The 19,743-nt window shown below is 36.1% G+C and overlaps 1 protein-coding gene across 8 annotated transcripts in view; it reads left to right on the top strand.

Annotated features, from left to right (window-relative positions):
* LOC119635015 (STE20-like serine/threonine-protein kinase) overlaps positions 1-19,743 on the top strand; it is a 40,297-nt gene that overhangs the window by 19,498 nt on the left and 1,056 nt on the right. For 4 of the 8 annotated variants that reach the window (XM_038029514.1, XM_038029515.1, XM_038029513.1 and 1 more), the window contains exons 4-13: positions 37-254; positions 326-914; positions 1,283-2,449; positions 4,162-4,513; positions 5,264-5,524; positions 5,597-5,710; positions 5,776-5,896; positions 5,994-6,121; positions 9,113-9,249; positions 15,276-19,488. In XM_038029514.1, coding sequence (XP_037885442.1) covers positions 37-254; positions 326-914; positions 1,283-2,449; positions 4,162-4,513; positions 5,264-5,524; positions 5,597-5,710; positions 5,776-5,896; positions 5,994-6,121; positions 9,113-9,249; positions 15,276-19,488 — 7,300 coding nt within the window. Of the gene's footprint in view, positions 1-36; positions 255-325; positions 915-1,282; positions 2,450-4,161; positions 4,514-5,263; positions 5,525-5,596; positions 5,711-5,775; positions 5,897-5,993; positions 6,122-6,755; positions 6,813-9,112; positions 10,092-13,182; positions 13,406-15,275; positions 19,489-19,743 lie in introns of those variants that run through there. The other 4 variants (XM_038029517.1, XM_038029519.1, XM_038029518.1 and 1 more) reach the window with 4 other exon arrangements.

The raw sequence follows: 19,743 nt of genomic DNA, 5'->3' as shown, positions 1-19,743 counted from the left end.
TTTACTTTTCGTTTCTTACGTTTGCTTTGATTTTAGTATTTGAAAATCGAGAAAAGATGGTGCTTGTTATGGAATTTGCCGCTGGCGGTGAGCTCTACGACTATTTGTCTGAACGGAAAGTCTTAAGTGAGGAAGAAGCTCGTCGAATTTTTAGACAGGTTGCAACGGCTGTGTATTATTGCCATAAACATAAAATCTGCCATCGTGATTTAAAATTAGAAAATATATTATTGGACGAACAGGGAAATGCTAAGGTATCTATCTATCTGTCTTCCTTAAGTCACTACGAACGTTTCCATGTTATTCCATGTTATGTTTGTATTAGATCGCCGACTTTGGTCTATCGAATGTTTTTGATGATCATCGATTGTTGGCAACGTTTTGCGGTTCTCCTTTATATGCTTCTCCCGAAATTGTTGAAGGTACTCCATACCAAGGTCCTGAAGTGGACTGCTGGTCGCTTGGTGTTCTACTTTATACACTTGTCTATGGTTCAATGCCATTTGATGGCTCGAATTTTAAAAGACTTGTTAAACAAATTAGCCAGGGCGATTACTATGAGCCAAAGAAGCCCTCGCGCGCGTCTGCATTGATACGCGAAATGTTAACAGTTTGTCCGCGCAAGCGCGCGACAATTGAACAGATTTGTTCTCATTGGTGGGTAAATGAAAATGATCCAGTCTCATGCTTGGAACTGGCCGAAGATTTGGCCAATCAAACTCCCGTTCGTTTGGATGTTTTATTATCATTAACGCCGGCAGCGGTGACGGCCGACCAGCTAGTGGTGCCCTCATCTGACGGAAGCGGAAATGCAGGTAAAACAGGTGCTGTGCCACGCAGTCATTCAGTCGGCTCCATGAGAGATATTGGACCGAATACGGAAGCGGAACGCAGAATTCTGGATATGGTAGCCGGTATGTTTTTCAATATACTCGTAATTTATGCAAATTGATATTTGCTCCGAAATATTTTTCCCCAATGTAGGCGAAAGAAAAAAGTGATGATGTCTTTTATTTGATTTTTCGTCTTTTTTTTTTTACTTTACATTTAACACAATATGAAATTATAATAGATAAAAATATGACAAATGCACCATTTTTTAACCTTCAGCCTCCTCCCTAAATAAGAAACGAACGATCTTGTCCATACACTTGTTTGGATCATCGTCATTACAAGAACTAAAGTGAACTAAACTTGAAAACCCACATTTAACCAAACTCACCTATCGCCCTTTCTTTCTTTTGTTTTTTCTACTCTTTAACACCAAACAAACTCCATTTAGCTGGTGGCGAAGCAGCTCTAATGCCATCGCCGACGCGCACTATCACACCAACTCAAAGCCCAGTTCAGACTAAGCGGAAATTAGCAACCACAGTCTCTATGGACAATGCAGCTATTAAAAAGAAGGAGAAACCGGGGAGTACATCGTTCATAAACGAAGCCAAAGAAATATCTCTTATGGAGACCGAAGATAATATTGAGGAAGAAGACGCGGCACCCACCTCTAAGTCAAACGCTACATTTTCGGCCAAGGATATGGAGATGGTGAGTGATTTGTGCGAGCAGCTTATAAAGGACAATAATTCAAAGGCAGGAACGGACATATCCAATGCACCTGAGGAGCCTACAAGTGCAGCGCAACAAAATTCTGCTAATAAGCTTGATCCTGTTGAGGAGACTTCGGTAGGGGCGAAAGACGCAACGAAAGTAATTAGGAAGTTTGTAAACAAACATAAAACGGCCGATTTAGTTAATGCAATAGGACAAATAACGCCCGAAACAAACATAATTACGGACCCAGTTCCTTCAAATCAATCCTCTTTAACAAAGACTGCAACAGCAGGCATGTCAGCAGCTGCTTTCTCTCGTAAAGGTAGTCTTCAAGATGACTCTACGCTTCCAAATAAAGTGAACAATGAACGCCGAAAATCTCGCATCTTAGAAACGGCCGAGAAATTTCAACAATTAAATTCTGCCCCTGCAAGCGGAACTGAGAAACCTAAAAAATTTGTTATTCCGGGTGTAAGCGTTGGCAGTTTTAAAAAGGAATTTGAACGCAAAGCCTCAACATCAGGGATTGCGCAAATACCAACACCGGGAGAACGTCGAGCCTTAGAACAACTTGCGAGCGCAAACATTGCGGCTGGAGAACTCGAAAGCGCAACCGTCAATAATGCGGCTGCCATAGCCGAAGAATCAAATGTGGAAACAAGTGATTCGAAAACTTCTGTTACATCGCTAACACTAGAGGATGCGCGGCGTTCCATGGAAAATTCCATTGCGCTTTTACGTCAGGCTCAAACTGAAAATTCTTCCAAAGTAGTTAACGAACTATGTGCCAAAACAGAAAATATAAGCGTGAGCGATTTAGCAAATCCGGCCAAATTCGTCGAACGTGAACGCAAGTTAAAAAATGCGCGCGCCATAATAGGCAATGCAATACAGCCGGGTAAGTGAACTACTGGCAAACGAACATGCTTCTAATTATAATGCTTCCAAATATCTGACCACAACTAGCCAATCAATCGAAAACTATCGATGACAATAATGAATATAATGTCGTACGCTTTGTCGATGATTTTATTTTACTTTTTATTTAATTGTTTTTTTTTTTTTTTTTTTTTTTTTTTTTTTTTTTTTTTTTTTTTTTTATTTTTTTTTTTTTTTTTTTTTTTTTTTTTTTTTTTTTTTTTTTTTTTTGTCACGGCATCACAGAGTCGCACATGTGCTTACAAATATGTGTATCGATAGCATTTTTTTATTTATTGCATATATATAGTTGTTTCTAATAAGAAAAAAAAAAAAAAAAAAACACATGCATGATTTGCATCCGTTTCATTATTATTGGTACATTTATATATTTTAGTTTTGCGCAGGCCACAACCAACACCACCACCACCTTCTTCATCCTTTACGACTGTATCATCATTTTTCGGCAACAGCGGCGGGGGCTACGGTCAAATGCGTGCCACAAGTGGCAGCTCTTTAGGGTTTGTTAGAGGCAACGCGGGTATCAACAGTGTTGACAAACAGCTGCATTTAATTGCGCCATTATCAAATATGGCGCAGGAGCAACGTATGCAATTGCAATCTTTCTCTCCGATTACACAGCTACCAAATGCTTTAAACGTTGCCCTCGCCGCAGCACGGCAAAATATTGCGGAACGTTTGGCTGCTGGTGGCCATAGTAGTAGTTATTCTATGCAACCCAATTCGTATTCTGTACTGAAAAAAAATGCAGCAAGTTCGCTAATCTGTCAACAATTAAAGCAGCCAAAATCACTTTATCATAATTCTGCACATCCAGAATCATCATCTCCATCATTCTCATCACAATTTTCCACAACAACACAAACACGAACAGAACAGCAAAAGCAGCCACTGTTGGCATCATCAACATTTGGATCGTCAGCCACCGCCTCTGCTGCCAATCAATTTGCCTTTAACACAAATACATCGCCAAGACCGTTCTATAATGCACCTCATACGACATTGTTCAAATGTAAGTTTAGTTGTCGTTTCGCTCGTTCTCCCTTTCACGCTCTCTTTTTCTCTCTGTTTCTCTTTCGTACGTTCCTTCGTTTGTTCTTTTTTTTTTTTTACTTTATTTATTTCAAAATATATGTGTGTGATGTGCGTTCGTTCGTTCGTTCGTTCGTTCGTTCGTTCGTTGATTGCTCAAGTGCTCGTGATTTTATTACTTTCCGTTAAACTGAACTTGTTTGTTAAAGCTAATGCTTTCTCTAATCCATTGTCTTCCTCTTATTTGAACAAGTTTCAAAATTACAGTTGCACTACATTTAGTTAACATTATTTTGGTGGATTCCATTCTCAACTAGAACTACTAAAGGACGCGAGCCAGTATAAGTGCGAATAAATTCTGTTGGTGATTAACTTTTTTAATTGAAAATCTAATTCGTAGATATGTCTTTTTTTTTCTAATTTCCACATCCATCCATCCATCCATCCATCCAGCCATCCAGCCATCCAGCCATCCATTCATCTTAACAATGATATGCTTTTTTTATAGCAGCAATGCCGTCCATGTTTAAGCAAACGAGCCGTTTGGCTGTTATCTGCACTAGACTTTGTTTATACCTTAGCAATAATTGATCCCTACTATCGATCTTTTGTTTCTTTTCTTTGAATCTTCATCTTCAGCATCCCAAAATACTAGTAGCAACGAAGGTGGCGCTGGCGGGGTAAAGACATCGACTGCATCTATTACACTTAAATCGGCTACATTGCCTCGCCGAAAGACGGCAAAGACCGAAATACAGCTGGACATTAAACCGCGGATTGTTGAACAACCAACTATGCGTTTTACTACCGAAATGCAACATCCTGTACCAGATTTACGCAGCGCTCCAGCACGTGAGGGACCGAGTCCTTATAGTCCCATCAAATCAATGCTAAGTACACGTGCCGCCAGTTTGGAACCCAAAGAGCACATCATACCCATACAGCGCCCACAGGCGGCTTATATACGCACAACATCAAATACAACTACAAGGTGATTTTCCTATAGCTTTCAAGTCATTTCAAGTCCACCATGCGAGTTGCGAGGTACATAGTGTCATGCCGGTGAAAACAAATGTCCACGTCCGCAGCATCCATTGCAGACTAAGAATAGTCAGTCGACAACTTTCGGTAATACAATCTGCCGATCCATACCGATCAAATGAACAGCTTTTTTAAAAAAGTCGTCGCCAACCCAAGCCCGTAGAACTCGTAGTTATCATTTTGTTTGTTTACTTACACAGCAGATGAGGCTGCGCCTAATCGCGCAAAATAATTTTCTTCAAAAGCCACTATCTAACTCCGCACTTGCAGCGTTCCCATGAGCGAATGTACCTGCAAAGCTCCTACTTTTTGCTTTTGTCAAACTTCATCGAAAGACCATTTTTCGGTTGACCTGTCTTCTATCCGCTTTTTTAAACTGTTAAAGTTTTATTCAAGAGGCCGAACTTTTTTGTCTAAAGCTTAATCTTATTGCTTCTGCTCATAGTTACCAAAAGAAAAACAAACATTCAATCTCCCGTAAATTCTCTGTAAAATTGTACTTTCAAGTGACTTCAAAGACTTTGTCATAAGTATGTTCCTGATAAAATTTTCATATGAAGTTTGAAAATCAGGTAATATAGGTCAAGGTTTGCTCAAATTTACCAAAGCCCTAATATGTAAATGTAAATTAATTAATTAATTTATTATTATTTTTATTGTTTTATTTATTTATATGAATGTTTATTAAATTTTCGTTTAGATCGGATTCATTGTCGCGCCAATCAACCAATGATTCTGAGTCTGATACGACTACTACTAATATGTCGCAAACGACAGTAACTGGTTCGTCGCAGCCGATTAAAAAGAGCCCTCGGGAATTTATTATACCTATTGCTGTTGAAGGTGGCGGTTTTATAACGCCGCGTGAAGGCAGTGCAGAACCCTCCGAATCCAGTCATACCGCCGCTATCACTTCCAGTCGTTCCACCTTCAATCGGTTGCGTCCCACTCGTCGCATAGGGTAAGATTTTACTATACTTTCCATTTCCTGCTGCATACATAACAAGGACATATAAATTTTATTTGCTTTTAGCTCTCTATTGAGTGAGGCTTCAGTCGATGAGAATTCGCCATTCCAGAAACTACGTAACACTTCTTTAAATCGTGAAGGCGATGACGACGTACCTTTTACTTTACACAAATTGAGGTTAGTTTACACTACGCAATGCTTGATTTTTGCCTATCTATATATGTTCGTGCATCAATTTGCAGAAGTTCAAGACCTATTAAGAAGCTAAGTCAGGACAACGATTCACAAAGTTCTGGGGAAGATGATGATGATGGCTTTGAAATATTAACAGCTGAAAATCTGTTCTCAACACTTCTACAACGCGTAAGTAATGGCACGGCTGAAATAATACATAAAATTAATTCACCTCCAAAAATTGAAGAGAAAATTTGCATAAAATTAATTAAATTTTTTGTTTCAGGTACGCGCGCTGACTAATCGTTTAAATGTGAATCATGACATCACGACAGGTTTTCCTAGTTCAAACCGTTTATTAAACAATATGAGGCAGGCGCAAAGTAGCTTTTGGAATCAGGAACCATTTAGCAGGTATTTTTGTATAATACATAAATATATAGAAAGGAGCATGACGCTCCCGACGCTTACATCATTCACTCGATTTAGTATTTAATTAGTTTCCGCTTTTATTTTATTAATACCACTAACAGCGTTAATTAGCATTAAGTAACATATATATATATATATATATATATATATATATATAGAGAGAGAGAGAGAGAGAGAGTATAAGAAATAGAAAGAGCAGGGAAAATTTTGTAGAAGGAAGAGAGATATAGCAAAGTGAAGGTAGAAGAAGAACTAATTGCGTTTTTCTTTTTTTTATTTTCTTACATTTTACTTTCATGCTGCGCTTTCTAATGTCAATCAAACAATCGAAACAAAACCAATCAATCTAAAAAAAAAAAAACTCATTCCAAATAATGATAACAATGTAACATGAAACAAATCTTCCTAATCGTAATTGTGCAATATGACGGCACACACACTCACGCACACCCATCTATCATGCAATCATTCAAAACGCTTCTTGTTTGTTAATCCATAAACATAACTGGTGTTATTGTTTGTGTTTGTGTGTGTGTGCGTGTACTTTGGATATGCAAACTATTAAAAAAAAAAAAAAAAAAAAAAAACCATTTTACAAAAACAAAAAAAAATTAAGATCTCAAGTGAGTTACACGTTTAGTCAAACAATCGAAAAAAAAACACGTGTAAGTATGTTTGTTAACTTATTAGCGTTCTTATATTGTAACGTATGATCATATTACATGATAATGTATATCTATTGCGTTTCTTCATTTCTATATACATATATTCATCATCTTTCTTCTCCACTACTACTGATATTTTCATTTTTCTTCAATGTCGTTCATTAGTCACTAATAATGTTATCGAATTATTTTTGCTGAACTCTCGGCTTTTAATTCACCGCAGAAGATGTTTCAAATGCCATATGTCCGCAAACAACTATAACACTTTGTCTCTTGAAAAACGGGGGAGAGTTGTTTTCAGTTGTTTTGTTAGCTTAGCAAAGCTTAATTAATTGTCGCATTTATTCCTTTACTAAAACCCGACTTTTATCCGATCTAATCTTATTAAATGTGTTAGCATTCGTTTCTTTAGTTAACTCACCTTTTAATTCTATTCGTTCGCTTTCTAGGCTTTTTAGCTTGAAGCAGAGCATTTTCACTCGTTCAAGTCGATTGTTTTCGCGAATTTTTAAAATATTATTTTGCTTTCACCACAACTGCTGCTGCTAGTAAGTCGTCATAATAGCTACCATCATATACGTAATGTTTGCTTATTTGTTAGACATATGTGTCGATCATTGTAAAAATGGGGTGTCGATCATTTTAGAACAAGATATCGGGACATCAACTAAAACTCGTTGAATAAATCTAGTAAGGGATATCATCAAAATTGAGACATTGCCGTCATTAATTTGGACAGATTGGTACTGATTGGTGGTGGACCAAATCGATCAAACTAAAGTACACGCCTCTAATTCAATATATATTACTTTCTGGAGTATGTGTTCGTTACTCGTAAAGTACAATAGATGCATTGGCAAAAATTTACGCATAGAGTTATCGTACATCGAGTAGTTGGGCAAATGTGGTAACCTTAACTTGAGCTCTCACCGCATGGTATACAAATATAGTCTTTTTTTTCCTTTTCCTGAGTTTTCCTTAAATATATCAATTAATCGGTTGGAAATACCTGTCTTGCAAAAAAAAAAAAAAAAAAAAAAAAAGGATTGGTAGAAAGGCCTTGCGTTACTCTGCTTTATTTGCCTTACACTTAACAAATATTGTTTATAAAATGCTATCGTATAATTAACACAGACCAGAACAGACATGTGGAATTACATGTCTTGTGTCGAAGAAATGTCGACTGCAAACTCGTGGCGCTTACATTTGAATAAAGGGCTTAACTTGAGGGCTTAACAAAAGATTAGTTCGAAAAAGTTATATGAACGACAGTTTAAAAACGGAACTGGTTGGAAAACCGTGCTCTTCGCTTCTGTCATACATATGAAAAAGACCCTTTGATGAAATCCGTGTCGTGCCCTTAAAAAAGAGTGTATTTAGGAACGTTGTGGCGAATTTTATGCATTCATTTAGTAGAGTTCTGTTAGAAAAGGTTCATAACGGAACTATTTGCAATTAATGTAATCATCGGTTTTTTTTTTTTTTTTTTTAGAAATGCAACCCTTTCAGGCCATATTCTAAAAATAAAAGATTCGAACTCTCCATTGTTACATAAAGTTGTAATAATTTTGTTTTAGCACAAATGGACCTTACCGATCCGTAAATCATTTGTGCATAGTTGCATTTACACTTGTATATATATATTTGCCATAGAAAATAGTCTTTTCTTTCTGCTTAACAATTGACACAAGGTACCCTTTTTATTTCGACATTTCTACATAGACGAGTGTGCGCTTTGGTGTGCTTGAAGGTTTGAAGTACCCCTCCCGTTGATGCCGAATGATTGATAATTTTCAATTACCGGTAATCGACGATCTTTTTTAGAAACAAAAGGAACCAAAAAGGAAAATTTCCTAAGCTCCCCCACTTGTCATTTTTGTATTTACGCGCGCTTCAAATACCTTAGAGAATATATTAATTTTAAGAGAAGCAAATCCCGTTATCGCAGTCAAAAATCAGATTGGAACGCTGATGAATTATGATCTGGGTTGAATTGATTGCAGAATTTGACGGCAGTCGAAAAGTTAATATTTAGACTGATTTTTTACCTCTCGAGAATATGCAATCTTAGATATACAATTACTCCGTTCTTTTTTTTTTTTTTTTTTTTTAAGAAAAAAGGCAAACAATTTAATTAATCAATACTTCGGACCTTTGTGGTGGGTATCTTAAATTCGTCCCAAGACGATATAAAACTTTCTCATATGTATTTACATTTTCATATTTATTCTGCATGTCTTGTAAAACGAAATCTTTATGTATATGAACGATAAATTGACAGCTAATCGGTTATGGTATTTCATTACAGCCGCCTTAATAATACCACCAACAATATGAGCGCACCTTGGCGCCATAGTGTGTCTCGAGATCTCGGCAGTAATATGGAATCGATGTTCTCTCGAACCGGGGCGACACTGCCAAGAGGTGAATATCACAGATTAAAAAGTAAATTTCTAGATCAATAATTTTAACATAATATCTAAAATGTATATGCTGCGTAAAAAACAGAAAACTAGGGAAAGAGGAGATAGAAAATGAAAAGGCAGAAGATAGAAAGAATGGGGAAGGAAAAGCAAGAAAAAGCTCTGTTGACTTTTAATTTTAATTTAAATCGTCAATACTAACGGAAAGGGCGCTGGTGAAGGGTTCGACTGAAAAGAAAACAAAACCCAAAGCAAAAACAACAAACACTTTTAATTAATTTTCAAGCCAGAACCTTGTCCGTGTTTGTTTACATCCTTCCTACTCATCGCATTCGAGTTTCCAAACGCGGCGATTGCATAGAGATATGCATCAAAAAGTCTATTATATAGATTTATTCTTGATTAATGTGACCAATAGCGTATCGGTTATCTGTCAGTCTGTTCAAATTGAAATTTCAATATCATCGCATCGCTTATATGGGCAGGTTACTGGTTTCATTTTATTCCCGCCAACTAAAATAGGGCAAAATCGGCTAATGGTCAACTAATGGTAGTAGAACTTAGAAGTTAGATCATCAACTTTCCTCTCAAGCCTATTAAAACACGAAATCGTTGTAAGGTCTCATCTTTCTAAGGATGCAAGTGTTTAAAAGAAATCGAACTTAAAATAGCGTAATTTTCTTTTCCATCTGCCTGCCATCAAGTGCATTGAACTATTAATTTCGTTACCTATAATATTTACTTAGTTTTTACGTTACTTTCCCTGGGTACTCTCTTTTGGTAGGATGTCTTGAGAATTGACTTGTAAATCATTATTTCGAACAAATTGCAAAATTCCTTTCCTATCAAACATTTTTTTTAAAACACGGTTTCTTGGAACAGATAGGCGGCCACACAAATTCTATCGATTCGATTAGATTCAGAAAGTCGGAGACGAAAAGGACTTGTGAGAAGCTCTTTCTTCTTTATTATACAGATCGGTTCGAAATCAATTTTTGATTCAATTTAGCCCTTCCAAAGTCTGTCCAAGTACTTTTTTGCTCAACCTACAGGTCAGAATTCGTGAGAATTAGTGAAATTTGGTATACTGACTTGTTTCGGCTCAAAGTCAACCACTACTCGATAAAAATTCACTCGAATCACTTTTGCGACCACTCAGTATAATAGCATAAGCCAAATTATTAAGCGTCCCCCCCCCCCCCCCGGCAATATAACTTTTACTAAAAATAATGGGTACGCACAAGGCAGAAAGGTTTGGTTCTTAATATTTCATGAACGAACTTAGTCCATTTTAGTAATTTGATATAAAAATTAACTGCATCAAGTTTGGACCATGTACATGACGTAGTTTGGACTCCATGCCATATAAAGTCTCTCATAAAAAGTAAATCTTTAAATGATAAAACATTTTATGGTGGAAATTAGCTCGAAAGGGCATAGAAATTCTTTGAGCCAAGTAGACCTATGTTTCGAACCTCGCCAAAGTCCACAAGATACAAGCACATGCGGGATAAATTGTATTTATGTACTTAATAGTCCGGCCTGGGCGACTATACTGTTTCTACCGATACCATCTCACTTAACAAGGGTGAATCAAACAAGTGTACACATTGCTAGGTACAATTAATTGAAACCCAACGGAGGACAGAACAGAATTGAAATAAAAATGTAACTGAAACTGAAACTTAATTCATTGCTTGGGATGCGTTTTAGTTGAACATCATCAGCGGGTCCTTTCACGTTTATTATGACTTTCAACGTTAAGAGCTTTTCAATTAGTGGGAGGAATAAGTCAAAAGAAAACAATAACTATAATATATATACATATATATATATATATATATATATATATTAATACATATATATGATATGTATATACATAAAGGGTAATTTTTAATAGTATTTCGTTGGTATTGTGTTGCATCTGAGTTTTTATTATTATTTAAAATTTTTTTTTTTTTTTTTTGTCATTATCATTATTATTACCATTATTAACTGAATGTTATGTCACACAATAGCAAATTAAAAAAAGAAAAAAAAGGAAAAAATCAATATTCAACGATTATTATTATAATTTAACAGGACAAATGAAATAATATAATAGAATGAAAAGATTAAAATGAAAGAAATCTCGTATTCAAAGTTTCTAAAATACAAAAAGTATTCAAATGCAAAACATTGTATAAAAAAAAAAAAAAGAACAAACAGTAGAATTTATATAAAAGCAACAGCGAAACAAATGATTAAGAAAATTGAAAAATATTGCAATTAAAATCCTAACAGTTCAGTTAATCAGTAAGAAGTCGTCGCCCAGGTTTGCTTATTGTTGGATACGTATATAAAAAAACCTTTGTCCATCATTAGATTATTTAAAGAAAAGGAAATCTTTTCTGTTTTTTTTTTTTTTTTATATCAAACGAAACTTGAGCTTGTTGAATGCAGATTACAAAGACTACATTCGTTGACGGCAAAAATAATAGGAAAAATAAAAAGGAAAAAAAAAAAAAAAGAGAAGAGAAGAAAAGAAAAGAAAAGTAAAAGACTAAGTGAAAAACAAAAATATATTTGCTTATTTATATATATATATATATAAATAAATATATATAAATTAATAAAGAGAGATTTCGTCATATTGTGCAAATGTGAAATTTGAATTTTTATTTGTAACTGATGTTTCGGAAGTCTGAGAAAAACGAAAATTGTACATATATATTCTTAAGCGTACTAAACCACCAAACCAACCCAAGAATGTTCGGTTCAATAATTGATTAGTTAACTCAGTATTTGTTAAATCAATTTCGTTTTGCTTCCATTTACTAACGATTCATTCATTTAGCAATCAGCGCTATATCAGTCTGTCCGCAACAAAATTTTTCTCTCATTCTTTATGGACACATCGGTCGGGTCGGTGTCTTTCGAATCTCTTCATATTTGTGATAGAACTTTAACGTGGTTCGATTGACTGAATACTGAAATGATTGGATCTTTATGCTGAAGGAATTTTTTTTTAGAATAAATTTCATGTACACACAGACGCAGCACCCAATCGGTAATTAATTAAAGAAAAACCGAAATTTTTGGTTATGTTTATTAAAAACAAAAAAAAAAACAAAATATTATGTCGGTTAAGTGGCACGACACCCCTCGATTAACACGAAAACGTTTGTGCACGCGTTCCTCATAAGTAACTCTCATACGTCATATAATATTCATATGTCTTTTCGCTGCCATAGATGATGGTGGTGGGTAATTGAATAAATATTCACCCTACCCCAGACAAATATATTGCTTTCTAATTCTTTTTTCTTTTTCGTTAACTTTTAAACTAACCTGATCTGTAATTAATTAATCAACAAAATTATATATCAAAATCAATTTCTGAGTTCTGGGCTTTTTTTTTTGCTGCAATGAAAACTTTTTTTTTTTTTTTTTTTTTTATAATATATTTTATTTTGAGTCATTAATTAAAATTGTAGAAAACTATTTTTTGATTTAATAATGTTGTTGATAAAAATAAAAAGAAAATTAAAAAAAAATAAAAAAAAAAAAAAAAAAAATGTCCAAAACTTTGAATACGATGCCAGATGCTCTACTAATAATAATAATAATAATTATATAAAAATTTCTGCAACTTTTTATTGTGGTTCGATTTAATTTATTATTTTTTTCTTGAAATGCATTCTCCTCCTCTCTGTCCCTGTAAAGTTAAATCATTTCGTTCGTTAATTTCAAATGAAATATTCCAAGTGTTTTCATTGTGACTCGCATTATTATTATTATTATTATTAATTATTTCAGTTATTGTTTAAATGTTTTTCGCTTTATAATGTTTTTTTTTTTTTCTTCTTTCTTTCATATAATATTTTTTGCTTAATAGTTCACATTTTGCTTATATTTTTGCTACGGTTTTGTTGTTTTTATTTATTTATTTACTTTTTTTTTTGATTACTTGCAGTGGACTTAACCACCAATGCTCCTTCAAAAATGCATGTTTTTAATAATAATATAAAACGCCTTCCTATTTGTACCTCCACCAACAATTCTCATTACTTTACTAGTTGTAACTCTAACAACAACATCAACAACAATGCTGACCTAAATCAAACGAAATGATAACCGACCAGTACACAACGAAATGGAAAATATTTTTATATTTTATATCTATAACATATATTCAATAGTTTTTATATAGTTATGGTTCAACTTTTATCAAATTTATAAAGTGTTTCATTAATTCTTTTTCTTTTTTAATACTTTCTTCTACCCACCACTCTTAAACGGTTCGTGTCATTGTCGTGTTTTGTCTTACAGCTAAGGCTGCTGTAGCGTCAAGAAATGGAAGTAATGCTACCTATACCAAGACCCAATATTGCGAGTGTTAAGAACTTATGTAGTCAGAGTCAGGTTTATATTTTGTGGTTATATTTAGATTGGACCCGGCAAGTCTGCAAACACAATGCCGTGTTATTAGGCTTAGTCCTTATTACTATTTGGCTTAGTTAACAATCAAGTATTGCGTGGTTAGTAGTTTTTCCAAGTATCAAATTGATATCACTTAGAGGTAACTCAAAGAGGATTTTTCCAAACTCAGCCCCATTTGATTTTTTCTGTTAATTATGTTGTTCGCGTCACCTTCTTCCCGTATGACGAAGGACCCTAGTAATGTTTATGACATACTTTTCTTTTTTCTAAAGAAATTCGTGAGGAGAATGAATTTGTCTGGGATGTTTCACTTTCGCACGTTCAGCATATCTGGTTAACTGATTCGGCAACTCTACCCGCATCTAGATCCCATTTTTCTACTACTCTTAAAGAATCAGTCTATGTCTCTCGCAATCTAAAAACAATTAATAAATCTTTGATGCATAAAACTTAACTTAAGAAAAGTGTAGAGCGAAGAAAATTAATTCCTATTAAGAATACTCAATTGCTTCCAATATTAAACTTTAACGCCCTGAACAATGCCGCAATGGCGCCGTTGTTCCGTTAAATGGTACAGACATGTTTTTCGATTAGATACGTCCTAGACGGCCATCGCACATTAAGCTATTGAAATTGTGTCCGCGTTTTTAAGCAATTCATTCCAATTGTCGGATTGGCCTTTAAGCGCATGTCATTTCATGTCCAGTGGTGGGTACGCAAAATTCGGCCTAAGACGAATGTTTGTATGTATGAATTTTTCTTTTTGTATTCTGTTTTTGTGTTACATAATTATATTATTCCAATGTACTCTCTTCTTGTATGTATTTTTGTTGAGTAGATCGATCGTTTAACAAATTTTGAATAATTTTTTTGTAGAAAACAAAAAATGAAAGAAAAACAAAAACAAAAAAAAAAGAGAACATGAACATGTGTTTGGTGTTGTTGTTGCACGTTAGAAATTGTTTGATGATTTTTATATAATTTAATACCATCAGTTCATCCATTTTGGCCAAATAAATGTGCTCAGCTTAAAATGAATTCATTGAAATGGCTTTAATCTCTGTGGCTGCTTAATGCTAAGCAGCAGAGTTTGCTCGAATCGATGGTTCATTTTTGACGAATATAACCGACTCATCCAGAAATAATGCGTTACTCAAAGCAAACTCGTAGAGGTAAGTTCAACAATTGTATGTTATGTGTATGTAAATGTATTGTAAAGTCTAGAGAGAAAGTTACTTGGCGGGGGTAGAGATTAGAAAAAAAATAAATAAAATGAGAGGAACATTCCTCGTCGCATTTCTTAGGTGAAATTATTTTGCTAAGGAATGGTTTTCGCGATTTCGCAGCATTAAATATATTGGATGCTTATGATTAATACCCGGATGATTTCCCGTTTAAAGGAACCCAGCAAGATTTTCTCCTTATAGTCCAGCAATATTCTTCATTATATTATAGGGGAAAAACAAAAAAAAAACAAAAATTTAATTAAATGTTAAAAGTAGAGAAAATAAGCGGTAAGTACCTCGGTCAATGCTTTCAACCTTAACCACTTTCTGAGTGAAACTCTTAATTGCCTGAAGCAATCTTTTCAACTTACTAACGGGTTTTTCTTAAATTCTCTTGCAGGATGTAAGCCATCAGATAACATTAATGCACAAAAAATTGTTCCAGAAGATAAAAATTTGACTGAGGAGTCAGTTGCCGATGAACGTTTAGATTTGGCCGATTTAGACTTGTCTCGGTTAAGATTGAGCAAAAAAGATTTAGAAACATTGTCGAGTATAACACCGGGTCTTCCAAAATGCTTTCAAGAACAGTTATTGGCGAAGTTGCCACCGACACAAGCCCGAAAGCTGTCAAGAACCTTAAGTATGCAGAACAACCCGCATAAAACAGTTGTCAAGATATATAAACGAAGTCAAAGTAGTGGTCGCGGAGCTCTAACAATTCCTGAAGATAACATTGACGACATACGGAAAATTGAAACAAAGGTGAAAGGAGATAACGAAGAGGAGCAAGTGTGTAGTAAGCGTAACTTAAGTCATATTCGTCAAGATCAAACTTGCGAATCAAGTATATCGATGCCCGAAGAAGTCACTTCACAATGCGAACGCAGTTATGCAGGTCGCGATGAGTGCGTTGGTAAGACTTTTCGCACCAGCGACATTAGTGATAAATACAAATATTACTCGCCCTATTTGAACAAGCCATCCAAAAACACGCAAGCAGAGTCGGAATCTGTAGCATTTCAAAAGACGCACGACACTTTTTCGAACGCCGCTGCGTTGAGACGACCACCAAGTGGTTGTACTTCCCCACCACCAAATGCATTGATGGAAGGGGGTACTAACTCCTTGCGTAGACGTTCCTCGCAGTGTCGTATTTCTCGTCTTTTAAAATCGGACTTCTTTGAAAAACGTCCTGAGGAAAATCCTAACGAAAACGTACAAATGGAAAAACATGACGTACGCGAGAAATCCAGTAGTTCCGATCTAACTCAGAACCAGGAGGGCGACAATACTCTAACCCGCAAGCGTGGTGTTCATTCCACAGACTTATGCAAAGAAGAAACCAAACTTCCTGAAATTCGCCATGCCCGAAATAAAAGCTTAGAGGTTTATTCGAGTCGTGATAACGCTAAAGATATACCCCAAGATGTTAAGAAACAACAACGCCGAAGCCTTTCACGTCCGCGCGATTTCGCGGAAGAACGAATGGATAAGCACGCTTTGGCTGACAAAATACTCCAAGAGTTGCAACTACTCTCCGCGATGCGTTCACATCACGAAATCGAGCCCAGCTCCGAACGCATTGAAGAGCCAGCAATTGAAAAAATCATTCAAGAGTTCAATATGGAGAAGGATAAAATGCCAATCACAACAAAAAAATCAAAGAAAATCAAAACTAAGGATAAACTGAACGAATCTTCAATCGACGCTGAAACAAAAGCAATCAGTTCTGGTGTAAAGAAAATAAAAAAAATGGTTAAAAGATCGGAAATAGTCCATAAGGGTACAGTAAATGAACCCAATGTAATCGGCAGCTCACCAGAACGGATAAAAAATATTGAAAGCGTAATTGATTTGGAATCTGCTAAAAAGGAATCAAAATTAAAACGCCCCAAGTCGTATCCTACCAAAGATTCCACTACTAATTCAACAAATGCTGCCGAAATACCTAAAGTGGTATCAATAAGTACTTCCAATGCAACTGAAGAGAAGTTTTTAGGCGTGGATAATATGAAGGCAACGCCTTTGGGTGACGCCGTTTTGCGAGACAGTCGGCTGTTGCGTCCGAAAAGCTATCCATCCACAAAATTATCTGGCACAAAGGATCTGAAAAAGTCAGTACATAGCGCTAAAGCTATAGGGAAAATTGATGAACTATCTTTACCAGTAGCAGAAGTCAAATCTGAAAGTATTCCTGTTCCGGAGGTACGCACTGCAGAAACCAAAAAAGCTGTTAAGATACCTAAAAAAACTAAACTCTACCAACCGAGCACAACCCTTTTATCCACGCCGGCAAATGCGAGTGCCGCTCTTGTAACAACTTCCAGCACGGGCGATGATTCGAAAGAATCGAGCCCAACGACTGTTATTCATGTTAAGGAAAAGTCGCCCGAAAAACGTATTAATAAAGGGTTGCTGCGGGCAATTGGACAAAAATTTGAAAAACTGCGCGATTCTGCAATGAATAAAGAGAAGCGTGCTGCTTGCTATTCTACTGCCTCCGTTTCTTCCCCGAAGAATTGTTCCCCGGAAAGCTCGTCGCCCGAGAAAATTAAAGATAAAATATCGCTTTTGCATAAAAAAAAGAAAGTTGAAGCTCTTGGCGGGATATCTCTATCAACCGATGAAAACGTTTTAGAGGTTAACAAAAAACGAGCAGGAAGCAAGGCTGATAAAACTCCAAGTGGAACTCAAATAGACACAATTAAGCCCGCGAAAAACGATAAACGATCTCGTATTGATGCCATGATACGATCGCTGCGCGAACGCTCAATACCGCGCTCTCACTCTGGCCTGACGGAGTCTAATTACATTAAACGGGCAATCAGTGTTGAAGAAATGCCGGGCACTTGCAATAAAAAATCTGTGAATAAAGTCTTAGGCTTATTCAAGCGGTTCGAAAGGGACACCAGTACTGAAGGGCGCGTTCGCAATGTTCGTTCGACTAGCAACATTGAGAGACAAATACGGGCGTGTTCGCCTTCACCGATATATGAAAATTTGAAAACTCCACGTAAACAAAACGACTATCAATCTGGTAAAATAAATAATGTAAGCGTTGTTACCAACAAGCGAACCGAGGAGACGAGACGACTACAAAATTGCCGGTGCGAAGGAGAGACGCCCTCCAGTATTTTAGCACAAAATACAATTTGTCCAGACTGTGTTCAAAATATTGCTACATCTGCACATTCTCAGCATTTATCTAACAAGTCAAGCGTCGTCGCTAATTTAACATCATATGTGGAGGAAAAAATCTTACAGGGCAATAAGGATAAACGCAAAAATCTAATGCTGGATCTGAGTAAATTAGAAAAGCCAGAGCATAACCTAGCAAAAGCAAGTTACAGCACATCGCAGACAGGTCATTATCCTCACAATGTTAACGGAATCTATTCGAATTTACCACCATATCCCGGAACTAGCCAAAGCTCGTCGAATAATAGCTCCAGCCTGCAATCAATGGAAACCAACTCCAACAACAATAATAATAATAATAACAGTAGTAATAATAATGCTTCCATTACAAATAATAATAATAGTTCCTCGCAGATATCTGGATATCGAGCATCGGCCGTGCACGAGATTAATCGCAATAATAATTTCATTTCGCCTTCGTTTGAGAACATTGCTAATTATTCGTCAGACTCTCGTAGCTGTCAAGACGATTGTGTTTCCAATTCCACATTTTTGTCCCCAACTGAGGAGCCGGAACTGTATTTTGACAATTGGTCAGTTTGTTCGGAAGATAATTACATGCTACAGGGTGCTACCCCATCACCAACGGTCTCCCGACTCTCCAGAACGTCGCAGCTATCTTCGCCAACTAGATGCGGTGAGATATCTGATCCAAACGAGAGTATGATTGATCGGATAAAGCGCCGCAGTTTTTATAGTCGTTTTAACGAGAAAAAACCGAAACGAGCAAGTAGCATAGTCGGACCGAATGCTGTACGAGAATATTACCGTGAACAACAGGCTGTGCTCAAATCGCGTTCATCTAACAAAGCTCAGGAGACCGAACGTGAACCATCGCCGGATATAACGCAAGAATTTTTACGTCCGCTTAAGCTTAGCCCAATCGGTACAGAACTGAAACCGCCAGTTTACAAAGCGCCCAACAGCAGAGAATGTGGTAATGATTATTCTTCGTCAGCAGCAGGGAGACCTCGGAAAAGCCTTAACGATATTCGTTCACCAGCATCACCTTCGTTTTTATCATCGTCCAGACGTTATGGCTCTTCAACGGTAACCGACAACGACTACTTAACCGCGAGTTCAATGATACCTTTACGGAATAACAAATCCAATCAATACGATGGCAGTATTAATACAACGAACGGCAGTGGAAATGCTACGATGAATTCCTATTATGGTACCTATAATCCTAAGCGAAGATCCTCATATACGCTAAACGGTACTTTGTCTATGGGTGGCAATATCTCCAGTACGTCTCCTATTGATGGTTATGCAACCGTTGGCCGTAGGCCTATACGACCATATGAACAAAGAACTATATCCCTATTGGAATCTTCTTCTGGGTCTAGCAGTTATCGGCGCGAGCCAGCTGTGGGTGCGTCAACGCGTGATTACTCTGCTAGCATTTCCAGGTAAGTTTCAGAATATTTTAAAAATTCAATTCAACCAACATTGCTACTCATACATATCCGTTCTTATTGGCCTTGTCACTACAAAAATTTTAATTTGAAAAACCCTAGTCGCTTTTAATTTCTGTACTTGGTAAACTTTGAAAATTTATTAAACTTTTAATATTAAAAAAAAAAAAGAAAAAGTGGAGCAAATTAATGCCACTTGAATAGTTTCTCCTTGAAACGGATTTTGACAAATAGCGCGTTCTTTTTTTT

The sequence above is a fragment of the Glossina fuscipes genome, unplaced genomic scaffold, assembly GCF_014805625.2.
Source record: "Glossina fuscipes isolate IAEA_lab_2018 unplaced genomic scaffold, Yale_Gfus_2 3, whole genome shotgun sequence".
NCBI classification, from domain to species: domain Eukaryota; kingdom Metazoa; phylum Arthropoda; class Insecta; order Diptera; family Glossinidae; genus Glossina; species Glossina fuscipes.
The sequence above is the reverse complement of the archived record's forward strand: the minus strand, read 5'-3'. Positions and strand labels throughout refer to the sequence as shown.